This window comes from Hemiscyllium ocellatum, chromosome 10 (assembly GCF_020745735.1).
Source record: "Hemiscyllium ocellatum isolate sHemOce1 chromosome 10, sHemOce1.pat.X.cur, whole genome shotgun sequence".
Classification (NCBI taxonomy): Eukaryota; Metazoa; Chordata; class Chondrichthyes; order Orectolobiformes; family Hemiscylliidae; genus Hemiscyllium; species Hemiscyllium ocellatum.
Window position 1 is genome coordinate 86,080,766 of NC_083410.1, and position 16,849 is coordinate 86,097,614.

A 16,849-nucleotide genomic window follows, 5' to 3' on the forward strand; every position below is an offset into this window, starting at 1 on the left:
GATGTGGGAGCAGCCCTATGATCCTTTGGGACTATAGGGACTTCACCCTCATCACCAGTGAAGCAATCAGTGTTCAAACAAAACAAAAAAATCTTTGTTATTTATTGCCTTTGAACAGGTTGCCAATGATGAGATCCTGTTTCAGGCTTTGCGTGTTCCACTTGTTCTTGATGGTGTTTTTAAATGCCCAGCCTATCAGTCAATAAGTGAATACAAAAGACTAATTTCAATTTGTAACTGTTGCAATTTCTGATACTAGTTTTTGTGTTTTAATTAATCTCCTTTCATAATATGTAGATTTATGCATTCCCACACATTTGGACAGATGATGTCGCATACATATCTCAAATAAATACATAGGAATTTTTCTTCAAACAAGACAGTAATAAATTGTCATATATTTGATATTACTTATTTCCTTGTTCTTTTATTTCTTTGTAACAATTGCCAGCACACCACCTTAGCAGCAACAGATTGAAGTATTACAGAATGCAAAACAATCACACATGTTTTATAATCATTGTCAGTTTAAAAAAAAAGTTTTGTTTTCATGGTTCATGATAGCTGTTGCATAATTTATACATATTGGCAATGAACAAATTGATGAATAGATATATTAGTGCAAATTAAAAATAGGAAACTGTTTTATTGAGAGTCCAGAATGGGATTGCCAATTTACAAATATAATCCTCAATACTACTGCACCCACAAATTTGAAGAAATGCTTGAAAAAAAATGAAAGTGCGCTTAATTCAACTTTTGTGATGTACATTAAAAGGTGTTCAGCATGGTTATAATGACCTAAACAATCCAAGGAACAGAGATTAAGTATTGAAAGAAAAAAGACGTTATTGCACCATTAACTCAGCTGTTTCAATGGACTGGGAAAAAAACTTCAAAAATTTAATAAGACTCATCATCGTCTAACATCCTTACTATGACAGTTTTCCACTTTTAAACAAAAACACAGATTAGAAACTCACAAGTACATGGTGGGCCAAAGGGCCTGTTCTTCTGCTTAATTGTTCTACTTTGATTCTACATTGAACTCTCGATTGACAGTTGACAACATACAAATTGGAATACTTTCATTTGCAATGCCTATTTTTAAAATTGGGATATTCCTTTTATTCATAAAATTGGATGCATGTTTTTACACAAAATTTAAACACACTTTTCAGCTATACATGAAAAACAACGTTTACTGTTAGCCAAACAGTTCAAATAAAACAAATGCATTGCATTTAAACTGATGGTTTATTTTCCCTCAGTTTTATTCTAGTTTAATAGTTGCAATAAAGTAGTCCCAAAGCTACTAAGACAATTTGAAGATAACACAAAGCAGAAATTCATAAATATGGGAAATAAAACATATTTTACCTCTGGATCATCATCATCAACATCATGATAACTGGGATGATCCGGGTTGTTCAACTTATCAAGCAATTCTATAGCGAGCGTACGACTCAAAGACTGTGCCACAAATGGATGCTGAAAATAAAAATTAAAAGTATAAGGGAAGTATTTGAATATTAATGTTCTTAAATAGTAAAATCATAAAATGTACTATACTTGCCTGCAATAACTTTTCAGCAGTAGGTCTTTTTTTGGGATTTTTCGTAAGTGCCAATTTTACAAACTGATGAAAATTAGTTGACCTAAAAGGACAACAATCTATAATGAATCAACTTGGAAGCTGGACAGATTTAAAACAGACAAATAAAATGTCCAAGAAATTCATACCATTTTATTTTGTCCTTCAATTTTGGAGGCTGGAAGTTGCTCTTTGTCATCAAAAACAAAGCTCTGAAAAGAAAAAGATTAGTCAGCCTTGTACATTTAAATATATATTCACAAGATTCATTGCCAATCCCTAACTGCCCAGAAGGCAGTTAAAAGGTAACCATATCACTATTGGTCTGGAGGCCAGATCAGGCAAATATGGTAGTTTCCTTCTCTAAAGGACATTAATGAACCAGATGGTTGTTTCTGAGAATCAACAATGGATTCATTAGACTCTTAATTCCAGAGGTAAAAACAATGACTGCAGATGTTGGAAACCAGATTCTGGATTAATGGTGCTGGCAGAGCAGAGCAGTTCAGGCAGCATCCAAGGAGCAGCGAAATCATAATTCCAGATATTTATTGAGTTCAGATTCCACCATCTGCCCATAGCAGGATGCGAATTGTGGCCCCCAGAACATTACTTGAGTATCTAAATTAACAGTCCATCATTAATATTACTAGTCCATTGCCTCCCCAGAAAAATATAAATAAATGATTTAAGAAATAACTCTGAATGGAGAAGTCACAGCTAATAGAAGTCTGTAAATCACGGCAATTAGGCAGCATCTATGGAAAGACAACAAGCTAATGTTGAGTCTAGACGACACTTCTTGCTCTATCTCCATGGAGGCTGCCCGCTCCACTGAGATTTCCGGCATTTTATGTTTTTCGTACAGATTCCAGTATCTGCAGTAATTTGCTCCTAATAAGACTGTAGGCTGCTTAAGCATACATGTGTGAAATTTTACTGTTCATAATCTGATTTGACTAAATGAAGTAAATGAAGTGAGGAATTGCTACCCTGATTAGGCATTTCCCATGGGTCACTTTTCTTACCGTATTTGTATCTGTATTCTTTCCCTTTAAGTTAATACATTTACAGTATCCATCAATAATACAACTGTTAACAACTTTTCTTTAGGTTTCTTCACGCATGCAAGAATTTTACATATTCATTCACTCCTACAGACCGCTTTCTCCCCCCCCAGAATCTTGCTTCTGCTTGTTTTTCATCTATTAAATTCATGTTTCATATGTTGCCCTTCATTGCCACTTCTTTCTTCAATTATCCTTACTCATTGCTACTGCAATTTATGATTAGATTAGATTCCCTACAGTATGGAAACAGGCCCTTCTGCTCAACAAGTCTACACCGACCCTCCGAAGAGGAACCCACCCATCCCCATTCCCTGACAATTTATCCCTGACTAATGTACCTAACACTATGGGCAATTTTAACATGGCCAATTCACCTGACCTGCACACCTTTGGATTGTGGGAGGAAACCCACGCAAATGGGGAGAATGTGCAAACTCCACACAGACAATCGCCCAAGGCTGGAATCGAACCCGGGTCTCTGGTGCTGTAAGGCAGCAGTGCTGACCACTGAGCCACTGTGCTGCCCCACATTTATATCATGCTTCTCATTGCTCCCAAATATGTGTTCCCTGTATCCTGCTAATTCATTCTTATTTCTATCTAGTTGCTTTTGCTGAATTCATGGTGGACAAGCAATAAGCTGGAAGTACACAGCAAGCTAGATAGCATCAGGAGGTGGAGAAGTCAATGTTTCGGATGTAACCCTTCTTCAGGACTGGGGGTGGATGTCAGGGAGCTGCAAATGAGCGAGTGGGTGGGGGTGAGGTCGGGTTAGGCGAATACTGATAGAGGGTATGACCTGGTTGGCCGATGAGAGGAATGAATATGGCTGGTAGCTGAAAGGTCAGCCAGAGGAATGGAAGGGCGAGGGGCTAGAAAAAGAGTCGAGGGATGAGACAGGAGGTTATTTGAAATTGGAGGACTCAATGTTGCATCTTCTGGACTGTAGGCTGACCAGGTATAAGATGAGGTGTTGCTCATCCCATTTCGGGTCTGGTTCGCTGTGGCAATAGAGGAGGCCAAGGATGGTCATGTCAGAAAGGGAGTGGGAGGGGGAATTAAAATGGATAGTGACTGGGAGGTCAGGTCGGCCCCTACAGGGAAAACTGAAATGCTTGGTGAAACTTTTCCTTTAGTGACCACATTGGAAGCACCAGATACAATAAACTAGGCTGGAGGAGAGGAAGGTGAACCTCTGTCCCACCTGGAAGGACTATTTGGAGCCATGGATGGAGGTTGGGTGAAGGGAGATGTTGGGAGGGTTTTCATCTTTTATGGTTGCTGGAGTGACCAAGGATTAGTGAAGAGAACAGTCCTTGTGGAAGGCATAGAGGGGTGGGGAGGGGAAGATATTCTTGGTGATGGGGTCTAATTGGAGTTAGCAAAAGTGTTTAAGGATTATGCATTGAATCGGAGACTGGTAGATGTAGTAGGACAGGACAAGGAGGAACATGTCTTTATTGCAGATTGGGGGGGGGGGGGGGGGGGGGGGAGAGAGGTGTTAAGAGCAGTGGAGCAGAGAATGAAGGAGTTGTGGTGGAGGGCTGTCTGAGTGACAGAAGGGGTGGAGTGGGGGGTGAGTACATTGTTCAAAATAGACGGACATCTGGGATGCTTAGGAATGGAATGCCTCCTTGTCCAAGCAGTGCAGCGGAGATGGAGGAATTGGAAAAATGGGATGGAGTTCTTGCAGAATATTGGGTGGGAGGAGATGTCGTCCAGGTAATTATGGGAGTCTGTGGGTTTCTAGTAAATGCCCATCTGTAGACTTTCACCAGGGATGGAAACAAAGAGGTCAAGAAAGGGGAGAGACATGTCCGAGATAGACCACATGAATTTAAGGGTGGGGTGAAAGCTGTGGCCGAAGTTGATGAACTGCTCCAGTTCAGCCTGAGTGCAAGATGCAGCACCGATGCAGTCACTGACGGCAGAAGAGTTGGGGAACAGTACCGGTGGAAAATGCTATGGGGTTAATTTGTTCTGCTGACCTTCAAGAAATTGGATGCTGATGATAGGGTGTTATAGCTTGGTCTTGCAGGTAAAATGTAAAAAACAAAAACACATTGCCATCTCCTATCATTCAGAGGCAAATTCATATTGATTCTGAATAAAGGATGATAACAATAAGAACATTGCTTAAAATTCTGACCACATCCTGAAGTTAAAGAAACGATTTACAACAGATCTGCCATTAAGGGAATGATTTACATTACATTGTTTCTGGAGACGATCAGGTCACTGCATTGTCTCAAGTGGCATGTGACTGTGGAGAAGTGGCTGGGCATCGTCTTGTGGGCATTACTAACTGTGATGCGAGATTTTGTATAAAGGAAGAACTGGTTCCTTTGTTTAGAGAACTTCATTGCGAAAAGTGTTAAGTGATCCTTCAAAGCTTGTAGTTGTTTAATAAAGTTTGGCTGTTCACAGAGGTTGGCATATTGCAGTTGCATCAAGTGTTTAAGAATCTCAAGAAAAAGAACCTCAAGTGCACGCACCGAAGAGGGTCTATTCGGCGTAGCCGACAAAGAGGCAGGCATAGCCAGGACCCATCCGAGTGCCCATGGGCATCCCCGGATTTGGAGGAAAAGGGAGGGGTTGAAGGAAAAGTGATCAAGGGTGAGGACTAGTTCGGCGAGGCGGAGCAGAGTATTGGTGAAGGGGGACTGGATTGGTCTGGTGGAGAGGAAGCAGCTGAGGGCCTCAAGGCCATCCTTGTGAGGTATGGACATATATAAGGACTGCATGTCCACAGTGAAGATAAAGTGCTGAGGGCCAGAGGACTGGAAATTATTTGAAGAGATGGAGGGCATGGTTAGACCCACGGATATAAGTGGGAAGCATCTGGACCAAGGGAGAGAGGATGGAGTTGAGATAGGAAGAAATAAGCTCGGGGGGAGCAGGAGAATGGGGAGATGATGGTTTGGCTGGGGTAGTTGGGCTTGTGGATCTTGGGGAGCAGGTAGAACCAGGCGTTGACGGCTGGGGGACTATGGCATTGGAGGCAGTGGAAGGGAGAGCACCAGATGCAGAGGTTACGGACAGTGAGTGTGATTTTGGCTTGATGGGCCACAGTGGGGTTGTGCTCAAGGGGGAAGGTACGATGTGGTGTCAGAGAGCTGGCGTTTGACCTCTGCAACTACCACTGCACTGCCTTTGTCAGCAGGTTTGACGATGAAAAGGGGATCGGTGCTCCCTCTTACACCAGCTCTTTAGCCATATATTCAACTGTATCATCTTCCTACTCCTAGCCTCACTGGCTGTGGCACAGAAAGTAATCCCAACATTACATCTTAGAGTTCCTGCTTTTCAATTTCTTATCTAACTCCTGAATTGCCTTTGCAAGGTAGCATTTCTCTCCCTGTGTCATTGGTACCAATGTAGACCACAACCTCTGGCTGCTCACCCTTCCTCTTCAGAATATTCTGTGCCCTTTCAGAGACATGCTTCACCCTGGCACCAAGGAGGCAACACTGCATTTGGCTGTGTCACTTGTGTCCACAGAAAAGTCTAACTGTGCTCCCAACTATACAGTCCCCTATCATCACTCTTTGTCTGCACTTAGAATCGCCCTTCTGTACAACAGTGCCAGTCATGGTGCCAATGACCTAGCTGCTGCTGCTTTCCTTTAAGAGGCCACCCCCTGCAACATATCCAAAATGGTGTATTTCTTTGAGGGGGAATGGTCACAGGGGACTTCTGCACTATCTGTCATGTTTACCTTACCTTCCTGGTGATCACTTAACTCTCTTGTCTGTGTGGTTCTTATTGGTGGTGTGACCAGCTTGCTAAATGTGCTATCTACAACATTCTATGCATCATGGGCACTCCACAGTGAGTCCATCTGCAACTCCAAGCATTCCCTACAGTAAACCAGGAGCTGCAGCTGAACCTATCGGAAAGATGTTGTGAAACTTGAAAGGGTTCAGAAAAGATTTACAAGGATGTTGCCAGGGTTGGAGGATTTGAGCTACAGGGAGAGGCTGAACAGGCTGGGACTGTTTTCCCTGGAGCATTGGAGGCTGAGGGGTGACCTTATAGAGGTTTACAAAATTATGAGGGGCATGGATAGGAGAAATAGGCAAAGTCTTGTCCCTGGGGTCAGGGATTCCAGAACTAGAGGGCATACGTTTAGGGTGAAAGGGGAAAGATATAAAAGAGACCGAAGGGACAACTTTTTAACGTAGAGGGTGGTACATGTATGGAATGACCTGCCAGGGGATGTGGCGGAGGCTGGTACAATTGCAACATTTAAGAGGCATTTAGATGGGTATATGAATAGGCAGGGTTTGGAGGGATATGGGCCGGGTGCTGGCAGGTAGGACAAGATTGGGTTGGGATATCTGATCGACATGGCCAGGTTGGACCAAAGGGTCTATTTCCATGCTGTACCTCTCTATGACAGCTCCTGTATACATAATCACCATGGACACTAAGTGTCCCCGATTTCCCAAATATTGCAGGAACAGCATTCCATGGGGTTGAGTTCTCCTGCCATTGTGAACCTTATCAACCGCAGACAACAGACCAGAAACGGATTACACAATTCAACTTCGATCTCGACTTCTAGCACACTACAACTACAAAAAGTACGTACTTCACCTCTCTTCAGATACTACTCACTCTGGTTCTTCCAAGACAAGTCTTTATCACTTTTTGAGTTGTGACATCACCTCTGGAGCTCTGGCACTGGATTCAGCACCATATTCACTGTGATTGACCCCATTCCTCAGATATTTATCCTGCCGCCACTGCTGTTCACCCTCAGGTCCCTCTCCTTTGCTCTGTTGTTACTGCTCAGACTAATCTCAGTCCAGCCCCAATCCTCAGATATTTATCTCGCTGTTGTTCTCTCTCTCTCTCTCACACACACACACACACACCACCCCAAACCATCCAAATTCATTCCCCTTTGCTCTTTTGTTACTGACGTCACTGCTTGGACTGACCTCAAAATGGCTGGTGAACTTTGCTTGCATTGTGAGGTGTTGCGGGGACGGGGGGTTGATGCTGAGAGAAAACATGAATGTCAAAAGTGGGATATGAACCACTCAAGAAAGGGACCTGAATTTACCAGGCTTGAGCAAGGCAAAAAATAATACTCAGGTCCGACATCTTACACCACTCAGCCATCCTGACAGATTGCAAATGTTGCTATTGACTAATTTTAATTCTATTCTCCACTGGAAGAATTGGGAGGAGTGCACGAAGGATCAACTGACATTTGGGAAACAGTAGTATAATAAATATAGAACGCTTCTTTATTCAGCACAATATTAATGAAGGTGTATAACAGATAAGATGGGTTATTTTTTCATCTGGATGAAACCCAAATACTGTGGAAATAACAAAGTTATCATGCTGACTTCTAAATTTTAACTGTAAACTATAAAAGGAATATAACAATAGGTTTCATTTGTAAAACCTACATGATTTGACATCAATATGCCACCATATTTCAGGACATTTGATTTTCCGTTGCTAGAAAATAAAATAAATAGGGCTAGGGATTTCTGCTGCTTTAATATCCCACTTTCTACATATGTGGTGGCCTTAGCAGCAGTCAAATGTCGAATGGTCAGTCAGGTTGTTAGGCAAATGATATGTGCTCCAAATTCAGAGATTCAAATTTATGCTCCAAATTCAGAGATTGTGCTGGAATATTGTTCATTCAAATCCGAACTAACCAGCAAAAGGATTCTTGTGGGTCACTGAATATTGAGATAGTTTATTATGCAGCGCCCTTAGTGAAAAGCGTTAACCAAATCTTTAAGGATTAATAAAAATGATTAAAATCACTGTAAATTGCTGGGCTAAAAACTGCATACTGTGCAAAGGTGTAAGGGATTTGTAACAACAGCAACATTAATGCAAGAATTATCCATTAGATAATCCATAAGTTAGGAATCAGGTGAGGTGGGTCAAATTTAAACACCCAATAAAGGAAGACAAACTAAATGCTGCGTGACCAATTAAAATTCATCAAGTTACAACAGGAGCCAAATGTACAAACCTGTAATTACTCTGCATGACATCTGTTTCATTAGGAAGTAGCAAATAAGGTCATGTGCAGCTATGCAGGACATTGATTAGCCAGTTTTGGAATATTGTGTGCAATTCTGGTCTCCCTCCTAGGGGAAGGATGTTGTGAAACTCGAAAGGGTCCAGAAAAGGTTTACAAGGATGTTGCCAGGGTTGGAGGGTTTGAGCTATAGGGAGCGGCTGAATAGGCTGGGGCTGTTTTCCCTGGAGCATCAGAAGCTGAGGGGTGACCTGATTGAGTTTATAAAATCATGAGGGGCATCGATAAGCTAAATAGGTAGTGTTTTCCCCAGTCCAAAACTAGAGGCCAGAGGTTTAAAGTGAGAGGGACAAGATTTAAAAAGGGACCTAATGGTCAACTTTTTCACACAGAGGGTGGTGTGTGTATGGAATGAGCTGCCAGAGAAAAGGGTGGAACTGGTACAATTAAACATTTAAAAGGCATCTGGATGGCTATACGAAAAGGAAGGGTTTAGAGGGATACGGACCAAGTGCTGGCAAATGCTGGCAGATTAATTTAGGATATCTGATCGGCATGGACGAGTTGGGTAGAAGGTGTGTTTCCGTGCTGTACACCTTTATGACTCTAAGTGTGAAACAACTAAGAACATAGATTAACACTGTCAGAGAATCTGTGTCTGCACATATGAAGTGTAATCCAAACTTACTAAAAGGCTGGCATTAGTCTCCTTAGGCCATTCAAGAGAACTGCATACTACTTCAATTAAGTCAAAACTCTAAAGTTTTCGATCGATTCTGGTTATACTGAGATGAGATTTACTTAGATTACTTACAGTGTGGAAACAGGCCCTTCGGCCAACAAGTCCACACTGACCCATCCAGACCCATTCCCCTACATTTACCCCTTTACCTTACACTATGGGCAATTTGGCATGGCCAATTCACCTAACCTGCACATTTTTGGACTGTGGGAGGAAACCGGAGCACCTGGAGGAAACCCACACAGACACGGGGAGAATGTGCAAACTCCACACAGTCAGTCGCCTGAGGAGGGAATTGAACCCAGGTCTCTGGCGCTGTGAGGCAGCAATGCTAACCACTATGCCACGGTGTTATGCCTTTTAGTTTTTCCAATGAGAAAAGTTCATGCATCCAACAATTTCTAGACAGAACTACACATGTTGATCCAAAAAGTATTTAGCTAAATATTTATACTCCATGAAGTCAAAAGTGAGACTTAAAAATTAAAAAGCTGCCATTTTTAACACCAAACAACTGAGAGAAAACAAAACCTCTTAGTTCCTTTTAAATTGTCAGATTCATATATTATTGGAGGAGCTGCAGATAGTGAGGAGGACTGTCGGAGAGTACAGCAGGATTATAAATGAGTTGAAGGCATGTACAGAAAAATGCCAGATGGAGTTTAATCCAGACAAATGTGAGGCGATGCATTTTGAAAGGTCACAAACTGGTGGAAAATTCCACTGAATGGCAGAATCCTTAGGAGTATCGATATGCAAAGAATTCTGGCTGTGCAGGTCCACAAATCACTGAACGTGGCAACTCAGGTCGATAAGGTAGTAAAAAAGGCCTCTGGCATGCTTGCCTTCATTGGAAGGGGTACTGAGTATAAGGATAGACGAGTTATGTTGCAGCTTTATAGAACTTTAGTTAGGCCACACTTGGAATATTGTGCACAGTTCTGGTCACCATAATAACAAAGATGTGGATGCTTTGGAGAGGGTACAGAACAGGTTTACGAGGATATTGCCTGGTATAGGCGATTTTAGCTAATAACAAAGGTCATATAGACTGGATTTGATTTCACTGGAACACAGGAGGTTGATAAGATTGCGAATAGTATAGATAGAGTGTAAAGTATGAGGCTTTCTCCACCAGGGTGGAGGGGTCAAGTACTTGGGGACAAAGGTTCAAGAGGTGTGTGTGTGTGTGTGTGTGTGTGTGTGTGTGGAGGGGGGCGCAGGTTGGAGTTTAAAAGAGCTGTGCAAGGCACATTTTTCACACAAAGGGTTTGAAGTGCCTGGAATATGCTGCCAGAGATGGTGGTGGAAGTACACACAATTGCAACATTCAAGAAGCATCCAGACGAATGCATGAATAGGAAGGGAACAGACAGATAAAATACTGTAAGTGAAGTCAGTTTTAATATGGAAGGGTAAAACGTGTCAACACAGGCTTAGAAGGCTGAAGGGCTTGTTCCTGTACTGTATTGTTGTTTGTTTTATTAATACAAAGGTCATTTTAAGGCAATATAATTACCTTTAATGCAACATATGTTTGCATTTTTTTCATGGCCTGTATGTGAAAAGGAATATCACTTTTAAAAAGGGGAACACATACAAGGAGTTGTTGGCAACTTGGATAAACAAGCAAAGCTGACTGATGTATGAGAGACAATGTTACTTTCTGGGACAGTGGGCTCAGCACTGAGAGGCCTCTGATTACAAATCTGCAGTTTGCAAGATTTGTAAGGAACAGAAAAGCAAGGAACGCTTTTGAAGTTGACTGCATCAATATCTCACTCTGTACTTTTCTGTGAAAAGATGTTCTCTTCAATTCTGTGCAGGAAATTTACATCCGCAGACACAGAGAAATAATTCTAAAACCTAAAAGGAATAAAAGATCCCAGGTCCAACAAGTCAACCAGTTAACTAAAGACTCATCATTATTATGCAGGCAACATGGCAACAAAGAACTGAAAAGATGCAAAAATAACCCGTCTGTTTTTTTTCCAAAAGATTTAATACAGAGGCGTGTCTAGCAATGAGTTTTTCTTCAAATATAGCCTTGCATGAGGGATTTTAAAATAGTTAAAGTTTAATTTTTCCAGTCATTATTTAGTTAATTGGTTAGGAATACAGGTAGTTATCCTATAATACTATGCGTTCCTGTGTGACACCGGATTATAGAAAATCATGCAGTGGAAATAATGAGACCCTTGGGAAAAACAGAGGTGAACCACCAAAATTCCCAGTAAAAATTGCAACAAAAATACCTGCCTTGATAGATCAAGGGATAAATCTTAGCTTTTTTCACTAAGTGTCAGCTTTTGGAGCATTTCACATCGTGATGCTTGGGGACATCTATTACCTTATTTTACAAAACTCGGATGATTTACTACCCACCCCATCCTTTGGTGCCCCTCTCACACATCTAGTACCATCATACCATATGCCATTTCCAAAACAACTCACCACTTCCTGGATATTCCAGAATTGACCAACATCCGTGGTGCAGTACCATCTTTAAAAAGATATTGTGTACCCAGACAAGAGCTGCCCTGCATGGTTCCTGACAGTGCCTGCCACGTTCATGGCCAATGAAGAAATTATGCCTCACTGTGAGCAGGGACATGGAGATTGCTGCTGATGGGAATGGGGTGATCAAAACATAAGAAATAGGAGCAGGAGTAGGCCATCTGACCCTTTGAGCCTGCTCCACCATTCAATAAAATCATGGCTGATCTTTTTATGGCTTCAGCTCCACTTATCCGCCCTCTTACCATCACCCTTAATTCCTTTACTGTTCAAAACATTATCCATCTTAGCTTTAAAAAAATTCAACAGGAAAACTTCAACTACTTCACTGGGTAAGCAATTCCAAGGATTCACAACCCTCTGAAAGAAGTTTTTTCAATTCAGTCCTAAATCTGCTCCCCCTAATTGTGAGGCTGTGCCCTCTTGTCCTAGTTTCCCCCACCAGCGGAAACATCTTCTCTACTTCTATCTTATCCATTCCCTTCATAATTTTATGTTTCTAAAAGATGCATCCTCATTTTTCTAAATTCCGATGAATATAATCCCACTCTACTCAGTCTCTCTTGATAAGGCAATGCCCTGAACTCCAGAATCAACCAAGTGAATCTCCTCTGCACCTGTTCGAGTGCCAGTATATCCTTTCTCAAGTAAGGAGTCCAAAACTGCACGCAGCATTCTAGGTGTGCCCTCACCAGCACCCAACAACGTAACCTCCCTGCGTTTAATCTTAATCCCTTCAGCAATGGGAGACAAAATTCCATTTGCTTCTTAATTGCCTGTTGCAATATTCTGTGATTCATGTACAAGGACGCCTAGGTCCCTGTGCACAGCAGTACACTGAAATTTTTTACCTTTCAAATAATAGACCTTTTTGCTGTTACTCCTACTAAAATGGATGACTTCACATTTATTAACATTGCACTCTATCTGCCAGACCTTTGCCCATTCACTCAAATTACGTCCCCCTGCAAAGTCCTCTGCACACTGTGCTCTACCAATCAGCTTAGTATCATCTGCAAACATTGACACACTATACATGGTCCCTAACTTTAAATAATCTATGCAAAATGTAAATAATTGAAGTCCCAAAACTGATCCCTGAAGCACACTACTAGTCACTGATCACCAAAGCACTCATTTATCCCCATTTTTTGCTTCTTGTTAGTTAACCAATCCTCTATCCATGCTGATACATTACCCATAACATTATGCATCCTTATTAGATTAGACTTACAGTGTGGAAACAGGCCCTTCGGCCCAACAAGTCCACACCGACCTGCCGAAGCACAACCCACCCATACCCCTACATTTACCCCATTACCTAACACTACGGGCAATTTAGCATGGCCAATTCACCTGACCCGCACATCTTTGGACTGTGGGAGGAAACCGGAGCACCCGGAGGAAACCCACGCAGACACGGGGAGAACGTGCAAACTCCACACAGTCTGTCGCCTGAGTCGGGAATTGAACCCGGGTCTCAGGCGCTGTGAGGCAGCAGTGCTAACCACTGCGCCACCGTGCCGCCCATTATCTTATGCAACAGCCTTTTTTTGGGGCACTTTAGCGAATGCCTTTTGGAAATCTAAGTACGCACCTACTGGGTCCCCATTGTCCACTGTATTCATAATGTCTTCATAGAATTCCAGTAGATTAGTTAAGAATGATCTGCCTTTCATGAATCCATGCTGCGTCTGCCCAATGGGACAATTTCTTTCTATCTAGACATCTTGTTATTTCTTCCTTGATAACAAATTCAAACATTTTCTCCACTACTATTTTTTAAATAGTGGCGTCACATTTGCTATTTTTCAATCTGCTGAACTGCCCCAGAGCTCAGTGAATTTTAGAAAACTCCCAGAGACAGAATGTCCTTTTCTCCCAGGCTAACAGAAGATGCCATTGTGCAGGAATCACACCAATCTGGACCAGGGTTATCATCCAAGCCAGTACAGTCTCAACCATCTGAAGGAATGCACAGAATGTAGGAAGATCAATGATCTTCTCCATCATGCCAGTGAAAGTGCCACCATCTTCTCGTTGATACCTCACACTATCTCTGTTACTGTACTCTCATTTCCTGCAACAACTTCCCCACTCTCACTCATGCTCACTAATATCTGACCCTGACTAACCTTGAATCTCTTCTACACAACCTACTCACCCCTCAGGAAATGTCCACACATGCACCAAAAGTAACAGTCTGCCACCCACCTTTCTCTCCTTAACCCACTATGTGCAAAGTTTCCTGATTCTGACCACCCTAAGCAGTTGACTGATGTCACAACACAGCAGTGAACCCTTCTGTTAAACCAAAAACCCAGAAAAGCTCACCTCATCTTGTAATCTGTTAAAATATGAGTGACAGACAACTCCCAAATTCCACTAGTTAAAGAAAACAATATCGATTTATTTTTTAATTCAAAGTCAACATTAAACAATAACTACTTTCAACTCAAAACCTTATTTTCTCTTAACTGCTTATTACCTGCCTCCAACTCTATAACAATATGTCATTCCAATAAGACACTTATTAAAATTACATCAACTTAATTTAAAAACCACACAGCCCACTGTCATCTTCAGTGTCTTTCTTCTCCCAGCTGATGATCTCCCTGGTCACCATCATTTTTTAAACTGTGAATGTTTCATTTGAAATGGTACCTTTGATAGAGAGTATTTCCTAATTTCTTGGGTCTCTCTCAATGGCAATTGTTCTCTCTTCAATTCTTAAAATGCCTTCATTTTATATCCCCAACATCGGACTGTCTTATTGGTTCGATATCACCAAAACAATAAATTCAAACGTGATTGGGTTTTAGTATCCTGGGGCATAATTTAAACTGATTGGTGAAATTCAAATTATTGTCAAAACCACCACCAAATCTCAGGTACCCATTTCACAGCCAAATGTTACATATTTTCAATTTTCCAGTACACTATGGGACTGCCATTTAGTCACATACACAGGTGCTTGTAATCTCTTCGTTCAGAACAGCATTCACTCTCTTAAAAGGTACAGTATATGCCTTCAAAGTCATAACACTGACCATGTCCAAGCCCTGGTACTTTTCTTTGCAGTTGATTACCAAAGTGATTACCATATATACTCGAGTTACAGTCAAATATTTTGACTACTTTAAAAGGTTAAATTTCTGGGGGTCGACTATTACATACTACTTTTGAAGGGCTGAAATTCATGCCCGTCAAAATTCATAGCATATCATTAGCAGAAGCCCAATTGATCTCGAAACGAATGAAGAGAAAAAACAACCAATTACAGTAATTCTCAAAACCTGGAGCACAACAGCCAGCGGACTGGAAGACCAGAAGCAGAGCGAAACAATCAGCAGACTAGAAAGCTGAAGCAGGATGTGTCAGGTGGCACACTGACTCATAAACACTGATCTGTTATCCGTGAAGAACTAGGGTCAACTTTTTCACGAATTATACGGAAAATTCCAGGTTATTTTTCCTCAAATAGGGGGTCTACTCGTACATGAGATCAACTATTACTCAAGTACAAACGTTAGTCACTGGAAAAGATTCACATAAACCTGCAGATATTCTTTAATATCTAAACATATATTTTAAAGAGAGAAAAAAGCTCTTTATATAAACAACAAAACCAAGTTTCAAACTGCTCTTCAACACTGTCCTTTTACTGTTAGTCAATTCCTGTGAAATTTGACTCTTATCTCCACTCTAAACTTTAAAATTAACAGATTGCTTCCAACTTTTTGTCCTCAGGCTGGAGAGATATTTCACAATGCTTTTTCCAAGTCTACTCGCACAAACATTTCACAATACCATTCACAATGCTCTTTACAAGAAAGTGCATAAACATACTGATCATGTGATGCCAACACAGAGTCCAGTCCTTCACACACCGTGACACCTAGTGCCGGGGATGAGAATCGCATAAAAGCAAACGGGAGTTCACTTTATTGAATAAAACAGTCAGGAATTCACAAAACATGTTACAGACAAATTGAATTTAATAAATGCTCGTTATTGGAGAACTGCCTGTATCAGTTTTGTTAAAATAAGACTTTTTTTCTTGTTAATGCAGTTTTATCACCAAAAAGCTAAGGTTGACTTTTACATAAAATATATGAAAAGGTTAAATTTCAGGCCAAAAGATATGGGATCAACTTTTATACAACACTGGCTCTATATACACACACACACACACACACACACACACACACACACATAATATATACACACACACATACATTTGTTAATATTTCAGTTCCCCAGATCAATAACTACAACAATACCACTATTGATACACTACAAGTAGTGTCATTAGATTTTTGATAAATTTGAGGCTTGCAAGCATTGGCAGTCATGCAATGCCATCATGGATAGCAAATCTAGACTCAGCAAAGCTACCCTCTTTACCTTGTCCTATTGAAATCTTAAGCCAATTATATCAGAAAGGTGCTGGCATAAGAGGGGTGACAAAGACCAAATAGTGGAGTCATTCAGTCAAATGCCTCCCTACACATGAACAATGTCATCACCTTCTGCTTGGATCCATTATGCATTGACTGAGTAGCACCAGTTCAATCTGACCTCAGAGAAAACACATCGAAGCAAGAGCCAGACAACCTGAAGGTGCTGGCAATAAAGGTCAGCAGTGCGCATAAAAAATAATTGCAAGGAGCAAGTACTCATGGTCAAACAAAAACCAAGCATGTCAAAGCAACACTCCTTCTCCACTACGTGTGTGAGGAAGACCATCAGGTGTAAGGCACTCAGTGTTGCTGTACAGATCTGGCCTATTCTCATTTGAACTATATTTTGCTTTACCTGGAAGTCAAACTGGACCATGTTCACAGGGACATGATGCATTAACCTCTAGATAAAGGGGTAAAGAAACATACTAAAATGTGGCCAGA

The 16,849-nt window shown here is 41.3% G+C and overlaps 1 protein-coding gene across 9 annotated transcripts in view; it reads right to left on the reverse strand.

Moving 5' to 3' along the window:
• Positions 1-16,849, reverse strand: part of LOC132819834 (mitogen-activated protein kinase kinase kinase kinase 3) — a 416,845-nt gene that overhangs the window by 153,910 nt on the left and 246,086 nt on the right. For all 9 annotated transcript variants that reach the window (XM_060831692.1, XM_060831690.1, XM_060831689.1 and 6 more), the window contains 3 exons: positions 1,744-1,806; positions 1,577-1,658; positions 1,381-1,491 (listed from right to left, as the gene is read on the reverse strand). In XM_060831692.1, the coding sequence (XP_060687675.1) occupies positions 1,381-1,491; positions 1,577-1,658; positions 1,744-1,806 (256 nt within the window). The remainder of the gene's footprint in view (positions 1-1,380; positions 1,492-1,576; positions 1,659-1,743; positions 1,807-16,849) is intronic.